An 18,985-nucleotide genomic window follows, 5' to 3' on the forward strand; every position below is an offset into this window, starting at 1 on the left:
CCTGTCTGTAGGATCCACTTGTACCGGAATAAGCAGAAAGCCACAAGACATTTACACTTGAAAAGAAAAACTGAATACCAAGACAATTGCTTAATTATTTTTGTTTCCATTCCAGCCTCTGAGGTGGCTCCGGGTACCACATGCAGGTACCTGACCCGTTACTGTGGTTAGCTTTCCGTATATTACCAAAACCACCAAGGCCTTAAATGTATTCTTTTAATTACCTGGATTCCTGGTTAAAATGTGAAAATATAAATTTGGCTTAATGGCAGACAGTTACCACTTTCATCAGCTGCCTTCCAGGGCCCTGCAAATCTGAGGAACACAAAGTTTCTCCTAAGGCTCCGCTGAGGTGACCCACCATCCATCCCTGCCTGCAGAGCAATACAGGAGTGAAAATCTCTTTGATTTGGAGAATCTGGGGGATCTGCATGCCTAGACCTCTACTTTGCATTACACATAGACTATATAATAGCAAAACTTTTCAGCCTTTTTCTGGTTTTCTCATTAAAACAAAGCAAAACTACTACAGGGCTGAAGAGGGGACAAGACTGTTCTAGAATAATAAAACAAAGTCATACAAAGACCCATCAGCTTAAGCCAGATACTGCCCTCTAGATTTTAACCAAATCCAGATGTGTCATAACATAGGATGGCTAGCAAATGGATATATTTTCAGATGATTTGGCCTCTGACTAGAGGAAATGAAAGAAATGCACCATGTTTGTGGAATATTTTTGGGATGGAGTCCCAAGACTGTTTCATAAGGGTGATTTGCACTGAGTTAGCGTATTTCATCCCCTGAAGACACCATCAAAAAGTGGCCTCGTCATCCCACTCAGATGTTGGGAACTAGCTTTGGTGCCATGTTATGCCAACTGCCACTTCCCCAGGGGACAAGAAAGGCACCAGAAAAGGAAATTGGATAGTGAAAAAAAATGTGAAAAAAACTACAGCTGTGACTGTCTTGAGTCACCAGGACATTTAGGAATATGAATATGAGAGCCTACTGTGCACATGAGCAGGCTGAGTAAAACTCTGAAATAAATTATATCAGGACTGAGAAGTTCAAATGAAAAGCACCTACCCTGGAGTTTGTGAAATAAGAGATGGAAATAAGAAAATTCCCACAACAAAAGGCTTGGCAGGAGATGCGAGAAGGGAAGGTATTAGAAGTTATCCTTTCTGTAACTATAGGAAAGAATAAGGTGGTTATTTTCTCTTTGTTTTAGAGGTATTTTAACAGCTTTCTATTTAGTTCTTAGTGTCAGTTTTGTTTCTTCAGCTTGTGCTGCTGTGAACCCTCCCAAATACCTGGCTGTGTGGCTGAACAGAGCTCCACCGCCTTTAAGAAAAGCAAAGTCCGGAACAGCAGCGCTGCTGCAGGATGCCCGCAGGACTCTGCCCTGCAGATGGGCAACAGATAGGGGTGACATGCCTTTTTTCCAGATTACCAAAACTGAAGGAGAAATGCAGCCTCAGGCAAGCAGAGATGATCAGTCTTAGACACTGCAAACGAAAACAGAATTGTGTGTGCCTTCCTCAGCCACTCCGCTGGCCGCAGAGGACCTCTCCTGGCTGGGTCTCCAGTGCAGGAGCCTTTTTCATTTTCAGGGCGGTCAATAAACTACGACTCCTTCTTTATTTCTCTGCTTCAAATTCTCCATTCTGTGATATTTTCTTGCTGCTACTCTGTGGTGAAGATTTTTGCAGGCAGAATCAAAAAAATTTGAACCAGCCTAAATATCCTGTAGGACCCTCGTTCTGCTGCTGAGAGTGCCTGCACATCAGCTGGGATCCTCGCAGGTGTCCCAGAGACTTGGGGACACGCTCTGCACTAGCAAGAAATGCCCACTCAGGAGAGGACATTATCCTATGGATAAAGACTAACAACAGAGAGAAAATATCATTTAAACCCTGAGGGACAGAAGTCAGAATATTGATATACAAAATGCCATCCAATGGAGCAATACACAGGACTTCTTTCTACTTTCATTCTTCAGAGTTTCTTGCAAGAGAAACAAATAAAAATATGCTCAGGCAGAAAGTCTGACTTTGAAATTAACTATCAGTTTAAACAAAAGTTATATTTACATATCTAGAAAACTAACTTGAGCTATTTAAGATGTTTTCACCCCAAAACTATGTAAACACATTCACAACCTTATCTAGTGTTAAAGTTAAGATCATTTTAGATGTAAGGACATTATTTTTCTAATTCCTGCTTTTGATGAGGCCAACATTTTCCTATATGTTTTTAAACACACACACACACACCAACAAAAAAGACAAATAAAGGAGGAAAGCTAAATATGCACTAGCACACCATCACCATTTTGTGGATCCTAACAATTTCAAACACCTCTTGGAAAATATTTGAGAGTCTGCCTGTATCAGCATGTATTTGAGAGTCTGCATGTATCCAACCCAGCATTTCTGCCCCTCTGTTACTGTTGTTCAACAATCCCCACAGTGCATTTCATGCATTTTTATGAATGTATCTAGCTTGTTTATTTATTTCCTTTTGGAAATGGCTGGGTGAAATGAACACAAGAAGCCATTCTGTTTTCACCAGGGCTTTGACATTTGCAGTTCTTACACTTTCAGGTGGACCACAAGCATAAGGCAAAGTGTTAAAAATATGCTTGTGTTTTGGAAATGAACAGGCTTCTTCAGATAAGCAAAAGGAAAAAACGTACGAGGGAAAGGCAAAATAACAGGCAAGAGGTTTCCTGTTCTTGGACATGGTAGATACAGATCTACATGTACATACATAGACACCTCCTCTACAACCTCAGAACAACCCCCACAGTCAAACCCCAAACTCCCAAAGGCAAAGCCACTCAGAGAAACGTGATTGAGCAGGCAAGGGAAGGGAGATTTTGCAAGCGGTGGGATGTAAAGTGAGTCATGTAACTTGGAGATAGATTTGGCTGCAGTAAACATTGAAAGAGTGCATGTCTGGGACTCTCACCACCTGGGAGAGGACAAACGAACACTTGTTCAATACCATGAACTTGTCCCTTGACTGTATCAGATGGAGTATCAGTCCTGGATAAATGGGTAGGGTCTAGTGATGGGGTTGTTGGTTTTGCTGGACATTATTGCTGGCTGTATTTTGGGTAAGGGAAACTCTAAGCTGATGAATATTATTCTAAAAAACAGCTCCACCATGTTTATTGACATGGTGTGTCACGTAGCTGATGACCATGGAAGTACACAGTCCAAATCCTGATCTCACTGATGAAAATCTGGGGTAAGCCAATGAGGGAATGCAGTAGAGTACAACTAAAAATTACTTACTTTTTCCTTGGGCTTGAAAAAACAAGAGGCTTTCATCCAGTGAGTCAGCCTCCCCCAACTGTTATTACTCCTATTTAAAAACAACCCCTCTGACATTTTGGTCAGATCTATGTGAGAACGGGGAATTTGAAATTTTCCTGTTCATATTATGGGAACCAAGCAAAAATCCTCACGTGCTGCTTCGTTAAGTTTGCCTCTCACAGGATGAATGTTGAACTTCAAAAGACAAAAAGAGCAAAGCCACCTTTCAGCCTCCAACCCATCTCAAGAACAAATCACCGGAGGTCAGTGTTCCTTGATCTCAGTCATGATACAGATGTTTTTTTCTCTCCAAAAATATATCCTAACTTCATGACACCCTGCCCAGACCTGGCTTAATCTCCTCAGCACAAAACCCACATTCAGGACAGGCCATCTCCTCCCACACCAACATCAGAGGTGTGGAAAAAGGAATGAGAAATACCCACACATCTCATGAGTACTGAGAAGAGTGAAGAATGGGCTGCAAGGAACCTGGGCCATGTTCTCACTTCTTCCCCCAGTCCAAGCTCTTTTTCTTCAACTCACATTTCCTGCTGGCTCCCTGCAGCTCCCACTCCTCTTTTTCTAGATTTCTTTTTTTAATTTTCTGCCTTTGACTCAAGCCCATTAAACACATCCAAACCCCCATAACAACAAACATTGCTACTGGGCAAACGTCCAGCAAATTTTTTCAGGACTTTGTTATTAAGGCTAGACAGTTCTGAAAGGCAGCATGCTGTGGGCTAGTAACACGTTAGGTATGTGGTTAGCTAGCTACAGTTGTGTGCGTTGGGATTCAAATGCCTTTCCTAAATGTTGCCATTTAGGAAACGCTATTAAAAATTCAAAAACATAGATCATGCCTCATATAAATTAATTTTTGGGGAGTTTTATCCATGTGTCTACTTAGGCAAAAAGAATGATTTTTGCTTGTGCAAAACTCAACACATTATAGCAGGGCTCCTGCCCTGAGGGTATGCTTCTACTGACACTCATGAAACCAATATCTGACTCAGGCAACATTTGGCTCACAGGCAATTGTATTTAAGCAAAAAACTAAGAACTTCCTGCATTTAAATACAGTACATCACCTTGTCATCTTTGACTTTTTTCCCACTCTACGTGCTTTCTTGGAGGAATCCTAAAACAATTCAATTTATCTTGCTTTTAATGCATTCCCAGGTACTGTATCATAGACTACTGTGCATTTTGTATTTTCCTGATGCTGTGCCTAGTTTGCAGACACCTGCTCTGGAGAAGCTGGTGGCCCTGATGAGTCCCAGGTCCATGTTCCAGAAGAAGAGTTAAAGCAAAGGAAAACCTTCAGGTTTCACATACCAGGCTTCAAAATGCCAAAAAGCCTGGTTTGCTACAGCCATTGGGGGGTGGTTGGTTGCTCAGACTGCTCTAATTCATTCAGTAAAATGACCGGCTCAGTAAGGACGTGTCTCCTCGGAGTCTCATTGTTAACCCTGGCCACTGCAAGCAGTGAGCACAAGCCACGGAGGACATAGAGCAAAAAGGGCTGCAGATGGGGAGGCAAAGACAAGGCTTTAGGATGACGCACACAAGGTAATGCCAGCACCCGGCACGGCCCAGATGTACTGAAGCAGTGCAATCTGCAATGGAGTGTTCTGGCAGATGTTTTAGCTTCTTTCCAGTTGTTTTTAAAAAAATCTCGTGGCTTTCATCCACTTGTTGACTTGCGGGTAATTTAAGGGATTTAAATAGACAGAAGGGATTCAACTATATGTGCTGATTTCTGTGTCATGTGGATGATTAACTCTGAATTACAGATGTAATCAGGATGGACAAGCTATGAAACCCAGGTAGTGCTTTACTTACTATTATTGGAAATAGTGATGGTGTTACTTGTATTACATCCAGATCTAGGCGATCGAGGTCAGCACTCACATACATACAAGTGACAAGGAAGCAGTCACAGCCTTGAACTGTTAGCTGCACTTTGAAATACTAACTTCACCTTCCTGTCCATTTATCAATCTGAAAAGCACAAGGAAAAGTGCATTCGAAACTAATTTGAAAAAGGAACAGTTTAGGAAATATCCATAAACTGGGCAAGTCTGCAACAAGCACATTCTAGCCTTGTCTCATTATCTTTGTTTTCCTCCAACCGTTATCACCACTAAAGAATTTAATCGCAGAAATGACAAGTAGCTGAAAGTATGAATCAGAATGGCGTTGAATAAAAAGCCATAGGATAAACACCCACCTAGACAGCCCTGAAAAAGACAGATATAACCAGTCCCCTGGAGTTTCAGTGCAGACATGGTCTACATAAGTTGTCTGCTTGCACTGAAATCTCCACCTTTGGATAGGTGACAGCATTCTAGAGATTTCATATCACCCAGCATCAGAAGGCCCTGCTGTTTTTAATCCAAAATTGAGACACAAGCCAGCTCATTCCAGCCACTAGAATTTTCAGATAATTAAGATTATTTTCTTGTGAACATGACAATAAGCCATAGCGCAGAACTCCAGCCTAGCAAACGCAGGAATCCAGCAGTACACCTGTGCTGTCCTTGCACAAATACCACAGCATGGGGAAGGCTGGACACGTGCCCAAGCACACACATGGACATCTGCTCTTTTGTTTGCTCTTGACAAGAAATTTGGCTCTCCACTGCCAAAAAAAAAAAAAAAAAAACACTTTGGAAAACCTCTCATGAGGATTCAGCTCCTGCGACAAGGCACCAAACAGCGTCAGTGTTACAAACCTCACTGTACCTCTCCAGGTGAAGCTGAGAGGGTGCCGATGAGGAAAGCCCAGGGAAAGCTGCCCAGAACTTTTCCCTGATGCTGGCACCAACCAGACTTGCAGTACACATGAAAGCCCCTGCTTGCAAGACTGTGGCAATCTGCCTATAAAAAATACCCCCTTTATGCTACTACCTGCTCACATCTCCCTGAAATTCTCCGAATCACAGCAGAGAGCCCTAATAAGGGAAACTCTTCCCACCGAGCCTCAACAGACCAAGTATAGAGATATTTGCCTGTGCTCATAAAAAAACAAGGAACTTTTAATTGCCACTGCTTTTCAGACTGCTTCCACAACACAACTTAGTACTCTATACTTCAGATATGGGCTTTGAGGAGATTTAATTCTTATCTTTAGATTTGCTGATAACATAAATAAGCCTGACTGATTTACTGAACGGCACTGTGCCTTTGATAACAGTATGTGCTTTAGCTTCTTCTGCAATTAGAGAACTTGCACACACACAAAGCCTATGTCATTAAATTGATGGACTTTGTTTCTGACTTTGCTTATTCTATGAAGTGCCGATCCTTGTACTGGTTTTCAGCACCTGAAAGGACGCACTTACTTTCAAGTGAACATCTCTCCTCCTGTCTTACCAGCCTCTCCCTCCTCTCTTAACAAGCCTGATGCTCTCTGCGGGCCTTTGTTCTTCAGAAACTGGACAGCAATTTTGAGCAAAGCCCTTAAGTCAGTTTTACAGATAGTTCCATCTTTCTGTGAAGCACAAAAAGAAGAAGAAAACTCAGAAACAGGTCAGAGGGGGTGGGCACTGTTCCAGCAAAGAGATGAAGCCTGTACAGGAGAGGTCTGAAGGTCTCAGTTCATGTAGGTTCTGCACACACTTCATGTTTGATTAAAACAACCTTCAGAGGGACTGGAGTGGTTCTGGAGCACACTTCATGCCTGGTAATTCAAATTCTAGCCAGTACTTTCCTTCTGTTCACTTGCCAAAATGTTCAAAAGTTACTTGTCCTGCATTAACTCTTTCCAGAAGCATCAACAGCCAGTCTTTTCCCTGTCCTCAGAGGGAAACTCCCAGCCACTGATAGACAACCCTATCTACAGTAAAAAAAAATGCATTTATTTTCCGACCGCCATGTTGCCCAGCAGCATGCAAGCACAGCCTGAAGGTCTCAGCCCAGGCTCTGTATCTGCCTACCAGTCAGCTAGTGCCACAGCTCCCCTGACAAACACAAACAAGAACAGCTCTCGTTGGAAGCAAAGCCGAGCGCACGAAGCAGCCCATTTGCACTTGACTTTGCACTGCACAGCCACAGATGGCAGTACGTGGAGACACAGTGATGTTTTTGGTTTAGCTACATATTTTGATGCAATTGGAGAAACCAAAGAGGGAAGGTCTTTTAAAAACAACAACAACCCTCTAATCGTGGCTTGAATCAGTGCTCAGGAGACACACACACTGCAGCAATCCTTCAGGTGCCACAGCAGAAAGAAGGCAAGTTGTCCTCCTCCACTGGGCAAAGACACCTGGGTAGTACCCCTGATGAGACTCTCAGCTGAGCCTTGTGAATTCTTCCCAACCAGCTCCTGCCCACATGAGGAATCCTGATGTTCCAGTCTTTTAATAAACATTTAAACTGGAATTACTTTTATGAGGTCTTTCTACAGTGCTTCAGAAGCAGTGAAAGCGTTAATCATACAAAAATTCAACTTCAGTGCTATGCCTGACCTCCAAAGAAATGCAAATCCTGGTACACATCTCCTTGTCAAATTCCTTATTTCCCCTCTGACCTTCCTTTAGCCAGCACAGAGAAAATCCTTCCAGAAGCATGAGGCAGCTGTGAAAGCAGCATCCTGGATATATTTATCCATCATTTTACAATGACAAGTCTAAAAATAGTTTGATTGTTTGCTAAAGTTATGTCTGAAAATACTAATCCTAGAATATTGCTATTAAAGTTCATCAGGCATTTTTTGTTTTGCATCACATATATTTTGCATGGATATAACCATGTTAAGAGCTCATTTTTTGGCAGATTATTTGGTATTTTTGATTTTTTAAAAAAGGACAAAAAGCATAAAGCCACTCGAGACAGGTAAAAGCCTTCCCTGATTTTCCAACTCTCACTACTCTGGGCCCCCCAGTTTGAGATTTCTTCCATTCCAGAAATGACTGGAATACAATGTTTAATAAAGATCATACATGGAACTGCTTAAGCAGAAACTTGTTTTCCCTCAAGTTCCTAAATCCTGTTTTTCACCTTAAAGGAATTGCTTTTGCCTATGATTTTGCACGCAGTCTGGACGTTTCACCATTGCCACTGCATCAACTTTAAGTCTCACAGCACTGACACAGAGTAGTCACACATCTCATTTGCAGTTATTTCTTAGCAAAATGCTTTAAATCATTGAATCACGTAGGTTGGAAAAGACCCTTAAGATCACCAAATCCAACTGTCAGCCTAACATTACTGTGTCCACAGCGAAACCATGTCCCTAAGCACCACGTCCACACGTCTCTTAAATACCTCCAGGCCTGGTGACTCCACCACTTCCTTGGGCAGCCTGTCCCAATGCCTAATCACCCTTTCCATGAAGAAATTCTTCCCAAAATCTATTCTAAACCTCCCCTGAAAGAACTTGAGGCTGTTTCCTTGCATCCCATCACCTGAGAAAAGAGACCAACACCCTCCTCAGTGCAATCTCCTTTCAGGTGGCTGTAGAGAGCAATGAGGTCTCTCCTCAGCCTCCTTCAGCCTCCTCTTTTTTTTTTTTTTTTCCCCTCCAGATTCATCAGCGTCAGCTCCCTCAGCTGCTTCTTGTATGTCTTGTTTTCTAGTCCCTTCACCAGCTTTGTTGCTCTTCTCTGAATGGTTTCCAGCAACTCAATATCTTTCTTGTGGTGAAATGAAGTAAAATTTAAAAGAAAAAAATATTTTTCCCTTATTACAGTGTATTTCTTTTTTTATAGTTCTTTAAAACAAACACCTTGCCAACAGTTTCTGGATCAGAAAAGTCTACAAACCTTTGACATGTTCAAATAACTTAATTGGTTTCACACGAGACAAAGACTACCACAAACACATTGTGGTTTTCAATAGTAAAAGTTAAATCTGTTGCTGCTTGAACAAGGGCTGAACATCAAACTGAGTTTTATCAGTTACCCAGTGCTGCCTTCAAATTTGAATCTGTGCTTGAAGACCACGGGCCAAAGCTTTGGCAAGTACTATCTGGCATAGTGATAGGGTAATCACCGTATACGCAGGCAGAAGACTTAGGTCTATAATTACGAGGAAATAGCTAATTATTTAAAGACAGATAATAATTGCAAACCTCAGCTTGCCCATGATTGACTAAAGGGTTTTCCTCTTCCTTAAAGTGCATGAACTTATATTAATAGAGAAAACAGTGATTTAGTTCTAATCATTCCTCTGTGACAGGAACATCCAACCACAGCTCCTCCCGTGACTCGGTCATGGCCCTACAGCTATCTACATCTTTCAATCCAAACAGGACCAGTTACACATCATTTACAAAAATGCATGTGATGCATAAAGAGAAAACATTGCCTTTCTCAGCTACATTTCCACGAAGCTTCATAACTGGACTGCAGATAGTATTTTCCCCAAGTTTCATCAGCTCCAAATTTCAGGGGACCCAAACATTGTTCAAGCCTTTGCCAAAACAATCCTAACTGAAACTATGGCAGTGACTCTCTGCTAGAGGATCAGAGAATGGGTGTGGGGCTTGGTGGGTAATACAGGATGGACCTCGAAATCTGCCACATTTACTAGTGGTATGTGCTACTTCACATCCTCTATGCCTCTGACTTCTTTTATGTCAGCTACGTAATACCTGCTTTGCAAATCCAAGCCTCCGTGTGGCTGGGTTACATGTAGTTATGAAAGATCTCATTTGCATAATGCAAATTCTCTTCCTGCACTGCCTTTTTATTAGGAAACTAAGGAGCCACAGAAACTGCAGAACCCAGGGGTATGGCCAGGTATTTTTTTGGTTCTCATCTCTTGCAACAAATCTCTGCTAACCTTGGCAATGTCTGTCACAGCTAAGCTGAATAGATCACAGGACTCTCTCCTAGCAGGTGTACCAGTGAAAAGGACAAGTAATTTCACCAAAGAAAGAAGAACATTGGTCCTGAACCAGTACTGAAAACTGTAAAAGAAATTATGCAAAATGAAACAGATTGCAAGGGAAAAAGGTAGGTCTAAACCAGCTATGCCTTGCTTTTATGTAACGCTAGATGAGATGGAAGAAAACATGGAAAATAAATACAGCACAGCCTGCAATTTTGTCGTACCAAGTCCTAATGCTTTAAAATATTGTGTAGAAAACAACAGCGACCACAGTACTGTTTGGATTACAGAAGATGCACAGCTCTGTGCACATTCTGATGGACTTCTGCACTTTATATATATATGGGAGATAAATTATGTGTGCAGCAACTAGTACAAACAAATGAACAAGAGCCAGAGCTCTTCTGGAGGGATTTCAGGGACAGAAGGCCAGGACTTACTTGGATTCTGTTTCAAAACTTACTGGAAAGGGAAACATCTCTGTACATCAAAAAAGCGGGAACGAAGCGGAAGCAGAGGCAACTCTTTGCATTGGTAAGTGCCAGTCATTAACACCTTGCTTTGGTGCTCTCAGAAATTGCAGAAACATTCAAAGGTTGAGTTGCAAAGAACCTGGGAAATTGTTAGAGCTCCAGAACTTTTAAAACAGAACATCTTCTAACAATATAGGGGAGTACCTGTTGAAGTTGATCGGGTACAGGATGATATCCTCAGGTGCTCTTCCATCCCACTGGATGATATAAGCCTGCTCCAGCATGACAACAGGCTGGTACTGCTGGTATGGTGCTCCTCTGTTCACGCCTTGCAACTGCAAGGGGTGGGAAGAGTATGTTGCTCTGGCAATGGATAGGGTCAGATTCTCAGGGTGCCTGGCCTGAATATAAAGCTGAGGGTGAAAGGAAAATGACAAACATATCCATTAAACTAGCCGGGCTCAGCCATAACATGTGCATTTGATCATCGTTGCCTGTAAATGTTTTTTGCCAGTGAAGAACTCAGAACGTTTGGAAAGTCACTGAAACATTTCCAGTTCAAATAAAAAGGTAAAACAGAAATAGCATCTGCAGACCTTTGTGGGGACACCATGAAGTGAGATATGAATTGTACAGCACCATAAAAACATTCACTATTCAAAATCTTCAGGGAAAAGGATAATCAAGGGAATATTGCAAAGTAACTGTTTTTTATGAATTCAAATAACTACACTTTAAAAACAGCCTTATTCCATTGAAAATACAGAAAACTCTTAAGTGATTTCAACTAGCTTTGGATCAGGTCCAGTTATCTAATGGAATCCACATCTCTGCTCTCAAGCAGCAAACTAGGCTGAAATTTTAGGGGCTAAAACTCAATGGCTTGACTGTATGATCTTACTAAATACAATGGTGCACATTTCAACAGAGTTCTTCTGTCTGAGGACCAACAGATGCCCTTGGCCTGTAGTTCAAACCTGCAGGCCAATTACAAAACCACACTCCAGTTTTACACTTCTTCTTTCCTTCCATAACTTAAATGAAGGCCACTTCATGTGGCAAGCATTATCTTTAAGGTTGAATATATGATGTCCACCTGCTTCTCCCCTTATGAAATTCTACTGCAGAAGGAGGATGCATACAAACTGTCATACAAACTGGTCTCAGAACACAGGGATGTAGCAGGCAGCTTGTCAAGTTCCCTGAAAGGTTGAAAATGCATAGCGGACAGGTGGGAACACCTATAAGCATGCTTCCTCCAGTCTCTTGCAATGCAGAATAGGGTTGTTTGCCTCAGGAACAGGAATGTCCATCATAAAAATCCGTATTAGCTCAGTAATGCCTAAGCTTCTACATGAGCAACAATTCAGCACAATTATTTTTAAACTTAATTTCTGTCTTTGAGGTAGATCAAAATGGAGTCAGTCTTTTAGCAGATTTTAATACTGCAGGTAAGGACACAGGCACAGCCAAGACTAGGAGAGGTCAAGACGAAGTCTTTCAGGATATCCACCTTCCAGTGCTAGGCTGTGAGGCCTTGGTCCCTCACATCTCCATATCTGCGTCTCTTCTCCTTGTCTTGGCTACACAGATTGAAACCAAAACAGACTGTTTCTCACTGTTTTATACAAAAGCTTCATTTAGCTAGGGTTTCTAGCTTCTACTGTATCACTAGTGATAAGAGAAGATACCACGTCCTTAAAATACAACAGAAATTGCTTCGCTGACTCCAAACCACAGCCAAGAAGCAAGTGCTTGCCAGGACATTTGGTTTGCCTTTTGGCAGACCATGTGACACCAAAAGCAGAAGATTCCCATTGCTTTCTTCTTGGATTGTAATGCCCTGGCCACAGCAAAATTCGTTTGAGAGAAGACAGAGGTGGTGTATCCTCCTGTTTGAAGGAACATGGGACAAGAAGGGGATCCAATCCCTGGCCATGCAATCCCTGACCTCCTTGCTGTGATGCCAATTAATGTTAGTTCTAGTGCTTGGGTTTTGTTACCCTTTCAGGACTGCAATCAACACAAACAGATCAAAATCCCAGAAGAGTCATCCACCAAAGGATGCTCTTAATTCCCGATGAGCTAAATGAAATAAAGGAGTGTAACAAGAGAATTTTGTTCTAGGATGAAAAATTCATCTTCCTAGCAACATCTCCATTATTTTTTGTTTAGATCTACAAAAATACATCAGAGAAGAAAGAGGGTCATAATGATACTCTAAAATATGATAAAATAGTAAGAGAAGAAGATACCCCAGATGCTACAACCTAAGGAGAAGAGCTATTTAAAACATTCTAAAATGTGAACCTACTGCTTGCCTGGATCATTTAATGGACATAGTTGTCATTTTAGCTGCTTAACACTTCATGCTAAAAAGGTGTGTCAGATTTCCCTGTGCTTACATTGCAATTTTCCCAAGTAGATTGTGAAACTGAGAAGATAATTTCTTTTACAATCCATGGGGGAGCTGCTATTCAGCTGGATAGCAAGTATGAAGATAAGCAAAATGCAAAGCACTAGAACAGAAAATCTTGATTTCTGAGAGAAAGTTTGGTTGCGTTTCTGTTTTTTTTTTAACATTGTTTCTGTTCTGCTGTGCTGTCAGCTGTCAAACTGGGGTAAAATCCTTTAAAAATGACAAACTCAAAACATCTTCTGCTCTTCTGGTTGTTCAATTGTTCAAAGTAGGCTCAGTTCCCAAAGGAACAATTTTTCTCTATGAACTTCCAAGTGAAGACTTTAAAATTCTTTCAGAAAGAAAAAAAACAAAACAAAACACAAAACATATTTTTTTCATCCTGTAAGACATACTAGGACCAATTTTAGCCCTAAAAATAACAGCAGCTTTGCTGACATCAGCAAAACTATTTTTATTTGGTGTGCATTTTCCATTGATGTGCATCAGAAATCAAAATTGGACCTCTTTGTCCAAATATGGAGCACTAGCTGAAAAATATCTTGCAGGCTTTTCTTTCTTCCCAGCTTATGAGGTGCCAACACTGCTCAGGGACCACACATTACATTATGATGGGATCATAAAGTTTTGCTGGGAAAAACACTGTTCATTACATACTGCATCTCTTGCTTGCTTTACCTTTAAAAGCATTATTGTGAAAACCAGCTATGCAGCACTTAATAGATAAGTGGCTACCTACTGGACATATGCAACTTAGATGTGCAGGGTTATTGTAGTTGCAAAAACAGAGTTAACAGAAATTGGACAATTTCTAGTTCAGCAGTCTGCAGTAAGGTGGTGACTTTTTGGAGTGAACCGGTGAAAAATCAACAGCATTACCTAAAGTATTTTATAATAGCAAGGCATCAATTTTTTTTTTAACTCAGAAATGACACTAATCCAGTTAAGTGGCAGTCTCTTATGAATCTCTAATATTTTTTTAAGCTTATAAAGGAAAAAAACCATGTACTGCCAAAAACTGCCTATTTCAAAAGAAACTAAAAAAAGAGGTTTCACAGTCTGTCCTGATGAGTTTCTCTGAAGTCTGCAAGGAAGCAGTAAGTGCACAGCGTCAACTGCCCAGTAGGCACCAGGGCACTTCTCTTGCTGTGTATATAAAAGTCAGAAATGGTTGAGGAATCTCATTTACATTTTCACAAGTAATGCAGGTGTTGAGGAGTCTCCAGGTCAGTGCTTTTGGAAATCTCACCCACCTACATGGAAAGAACTATGGAATGGACCTCTCCCTACATTTTTCTTTTATTATTAGCCTCTGCAACAGCTGAAAATCAGGTTGAGAGGACACCAAGAACCTCAACACCTTGCTGACAGAGTCTGAGTGACTCACAGAGATTCCCAGAAGCTGTGGTGCTGCCAACTCTTGTGATTTCCTTGTCAGTCTCCCTCTCTCTGATGTTCTTCCTTAAAGCTTGGCTTTGTTTACATTACATGAGAGTTTCAGCTGTCATCGAAAAAAATAAATAAAAAAGGATTTGGTCTCGTTTGTACAATGATAACCCTACAGACTTCAGAATCCAAAGGGGAGGACAAAGAGGCCTGATAGTTCTTGTCTGCGTAAATCTCATGATCTTAAGCTGGTCCCACAACCCTTTGTTGGTAGCGAAAGGCAACGTTGGAGCCAAAGCACAATGCACTTCTCAGTACTTCCCGCTGAAGGAAGCTCTCAGACACCACGTGGGGAAGGTGGCGTAATGCTCCTTGGACATGGTGAGGAGCAAGGGCCACAAACCAACCTTGGGAAGGTGGGAACATCAGCCTGAGTTGCCAGATTAAAACATCCTCAGGAAAGTCTGTCCCCGGGATTTTGTGGTGCTAGAAACACTGCCAGAGGAATAGGTTTTCCCCTGGCATTTCCTTTCCTAGGCAAATTTCATCCAGAAGAAGAGCATGAAAAGTGAATGGAAGAAACCAAGCAGAAAGGAATTAACTGAACTCTAGGCATTTTGCTCAGAAAGGATTTGGCTGCAATGTTAGCCGAAGGACTTGGATCTCCATTTTCCATGCCAAGTAGCCCATCCCTAGTCTGACTGTCTTGGGCTCAGTTCAGCAGCAATATAAGAGTCACTATTTCCTTCAGCTGAAAGGACATTTTCACCTGCTTGCGCTAGGGAAGAATAAAAGTTCTTGTCTACCAGAGCTACGTGAAAAGGAAAAGAAAAACAGATTTTGTAATAGAGCTGCTAAGATCAAAGCCAACCATCTTTCTCCATAATTGGATTCACTCTTTTAGGCTTTTGATCTGAAATATGACACTCAGAACTTAGCACACAAATAAATCATCAGTTTGTAAAGACACTGAGAACCAAGGTCAAGCTGAAATAATCCAACAGTTATACCCTCCAAATTAAATCAAACCCTGCTGCACAGGACCAACTTCTTCTACATTACACGCATATACATTTCCCTACCCAAAACCTATAAAGTTAATAAGAACTTCACTCATCCTGCTGGATGCTGATTAGAAGAAAAACGCTGGTAAGTAACGGATCCCAGAGAAGTGAATGTTTACACTTGCCTAAACCTAGCCAAGGAAATTCTCTATGGTGGAAAAACTGCCTCAACACGTAGAGTGCCATGATCGCAAGGGTATTAATAGACACAAAAACACAAATGTCTACTTGTTTACAATTCTAAATTTAACTGTTATATTGCCAGAGCACAGAATATTATTTCTCTAGAGACACAGAGCAAAATGTAAGTGCCAAGGAGAAATCCCTAATTCAGTGGAACTGCTATCCGTAGGAGCCTAATCCTGTTTCTGCCTGGTCAATACTGAACCAGAAGACATAAGTCCAGTGTCTAGACACTTAAACAGCAATTCCTGATCTCTGCTGTGCAACTAAAGCAAACACAAATAAATTTTTTTAGCTTAAGGAGACACACAATTTGGACATGACTGTGCATATATTATGTATGCATAGAAGTCTCAAAGACAATTGCATTCCTAAAATTTTCATGTAGAAAAACTCCTTGGAGAAAGGGGAGCAGAGTGATGTTTGACTGCCTAAGCTGTGAGCCTACCCTTTACTACACATCAGAGAACGACAGAAAAAGAGCCTTCAGAAGTCCTTCAAAGTGGAAAAAATGTGAATCTGAGTTTGCAACCCCTCCAGAGATGCAACTGTAGGACATAAGGCTCTACTAATCCTCATGCTCACAAAACTGTGTGTTAAAAAGGCAAACCTGACAGTCTGCTCTTTCCAGGGGGGCAAATTAATGCTTCCTGGTCTTCAGTGACTTCAGGCAGAGTTTCATCCTGTGCTGCACCTACCGATGTCTGGGCAATAACTACTGACTCCCCATGAGACAAGAGTAACATCTTCCATTACAGAAACTAGATTCACCAGAGCGATGGAAACTAGAGTTATCCACTGGAGCCCCATGACAGAGTGAACAAACTTCTGGAAACAAGGACTTAGAAAATATCAGACTTTTCCCCAGCTAGATTTCAACTTGTAGCCTCTTGTGGGCAATGGAAAGAAAAAGGGCTCCTTACAGCCATAGGTTAGAGGAAACTGCACAACAGGGGCTTTACCGAGTCCTTGGAATTAGGCAGATAACACTGAGAGCAGTAAAATTATACCAAATTTATTATTGTTCTGCTATCTTTTCGAGAGTTCATCAGGTTTCACTCCACCACCCCTAAGACCCACCCAACATGCCCAGTGACATTGCTGGCAGTCACCCCTCTTACCTGTGCAAATCTCCCGGTGCACATCATCCCATTCCAGCGTGGAACAGTGAGACACCCAGGATGACGGAGCAAGTAGTTGTCTGCTCTGCCAATGAAAGTGTCCGGATACCCTGTCACAGAGCCATCCAGATCGTGGAAGATGGACATTTTGTCACCATCGTTGTCGTTGTTTCCAAACCACTGGCCTGATCTGCCAAAAAACACTTTCAGTCCAACCTAGCAGGAGAGAGTAAGAAGAAAAAATAAGTAGGGGTTTGAATTTGCGGTGTTTTAACAGCCGAGACAGTGATACAGCTAGAGCTAGAAAGCATTATTTGTTGAGCAAGAGTTTTGCTTTGCTTCTTCTACTTAGATTTCTGACTACATTGTTTTTGTCTCCTATTTCTTAATCCCAGGAGATATTTTCATTAAAATTAGGCTTTCAGTTCTTTGAATTGAACCCGCAAAACCATTTATTCCTTGAAATCACACAGCAATAAATTGTGCTGTGTCAAAAAGAGGATGACTCAAAGGGAAGGGAAGTACTGGAAGATTATGAGGTTTGCTGAGAAGTAATCATCGTCTATCCCAGTTGTGATTAAAGAAACAAAAACTACTAAACGTATGGTGAATTTACTCATATATTTCCAATGATCGTTCTAAGTGGTACTATGAGTGCCATTTTTTTGTAATTCATTCCCCCCAAAACCTTATGAAACTCATAAAAGTGACAGAAGTTTTCAGAATTGGCTCTGGCGTACATCCCCTGAAGAACATAGATATGTATATGTACATATGCAAATATTAGGCAAGGAAAATAGCAGGGGACAGCATTATCCTCATTATGCATAGCTCTGTTTTCAAAATTTTTCAGTTGCTAAGTAAAAGACTCTGTCCTGATATGAAAATACAGCAAAACAAGGAAGCTGTAGATGTTCAGCAAAAAGGCATGGGATATTTTAATGTTTGCAGAGGAAATTATTGCAGTGTGCGACAATTAAGTTCTGAGGCAATCAAGACAATAATTATTCCAGGTCAAGTACACTGAATGAATCCTGCAGCGATGTATATTAAAAGAGACAGCATAAATAGCATCTTGATCACACCGACCCAAAAGACTGTAATTTGTTCCATTTAGCTCAACTAATTTTAATTGGGCTGCTCACGGAAGTAAGAATTAAGGTCAGCAAGATTAGGCTGCAAGTTTACTAAGGACTTTAAATGCTTTATTTTCACAACAATAAATACAACAACTTAGGAGAATAGGAGGAGCATTGTGATTCTTAGTTAGATGGAAAGTCCCACTGACTTAAAAAGAATTTCTACTGCAGCAATAACTACTTGCAGCATAAAAGTAGTGAGAACCTTACATTGCTCTATTAAGTCTTTATTACCTTAAAATTAAATTAAACCCCAGAAGCATTTTTCTGCCACCTCCTTGTCTAAGTATTAGCCTCATAAACAAACACCTGAAGCAGTCTCACTTAAAAGAGGCTCAAGCATATGGAAATTTAATGTGTATTTTTGAGTGTATTAAAACCTTTTCTTACTCCACTGCAGGAAATTTTTGCCCAAAGGGCTATTTGGCAAGGAAGGAGGATCTCCTAAGTTCTGTGATTTGTTTTTTTGTTTTTTTCTTTTTTTTTTTTCATTTTAATTTATAAAAGAGAAAATCTTTGCAAAATGCAAACACTGCTGCAGCTCAAAGCTTCACTATAAACACTTTGTGACAGTGTACTTCCGGGGCTGAATTTGAAAATGGGCACTTCACTGGGGAAGAGAACAAAGTCAGCTGTACTTCAAAACAAACTAAGGTACAGCCTGTACAGCTTATGTTTGATTAACAGTCAGTGATTCCATCCAGCAGGCAGATAGTTTTGGTGCTGATGCTAATATGATTTCTAACATTCTCCTCTAAAAACTCTGAAAGTCAGAAATGAAACAGAAATGATAATGAGCAGTATCGCTTCTTTTATAAACTGTACTTTTGTAAGGCATGTGATGGATGATGGTTACAGGAGTATGTAATTTCTTAGGAATACGCTAAATAAACCTGCCCAAGGGCAGCGCAGCTAACACATCTGCAGAGAAGTACTGAAGATTACAGTGGAAAACACTTCTTTTTAGATTAAAAAATAATATACTTGTATCGCTGCTATTATTTTAAGAAAACCTCTCTTTCAACCAGTGTGAATCTTC

General features: G+C 41.0%; 2 protein-coding genes across 3 annotated transcripts in view; both read right to left on the minus strand.

Moving 5' to 3' along the window:
* Window positions 1-18,985, minus strand: part of LOC121075945 (cell migration inducing hyaluronidase 1) — a 115,421-nt gene that overhangs the window by 72,622 nt on the left and 23,814 nt on the right. The gene's annotated exons all lie outside the window — the stretch shown is intronic.
* LOC121076201 (cell surface hyaluronidase-like) overlaps window positions 1-18,985 on the minus strand; it is a 50,491-nt gene that overhangs the window by 10,156 nt on the left and 21,350 nt on the right. Inside the window, exons 17-18 of the mRNA XM_040570333.1 lie at window positions 16,808-17,023; window positions 10,839-11,047 (exon numbers count right to left, since the gene is read on the minus strand). Of these exons, the coding sequence (XP_040426267.1) occupies window positions 10,839-11,047; window positions 16,808-17,023 (425 nt within the window). The remainder of the gene's footprint in view (window positions 1-10,838; window positions 11,048-16,807; window positions 17,024-18,985) is intronic.

Source organism: Cygnus olor, chromosome 11 (assembly GCF_009769625.2).
Source record: "Cygnus olor isolate bCygOlo1 chromosome 11, bCygOlo1.pri.v2, whole genome shotgun sequence".
In the NCBI taxonomy this organism is placed as follows: domain Eukaryota; kingdom Metazoa; phylum Chordata; class Aves; order Anseriformes; family Anatidae; genus Cygnus; species Cygnus olor.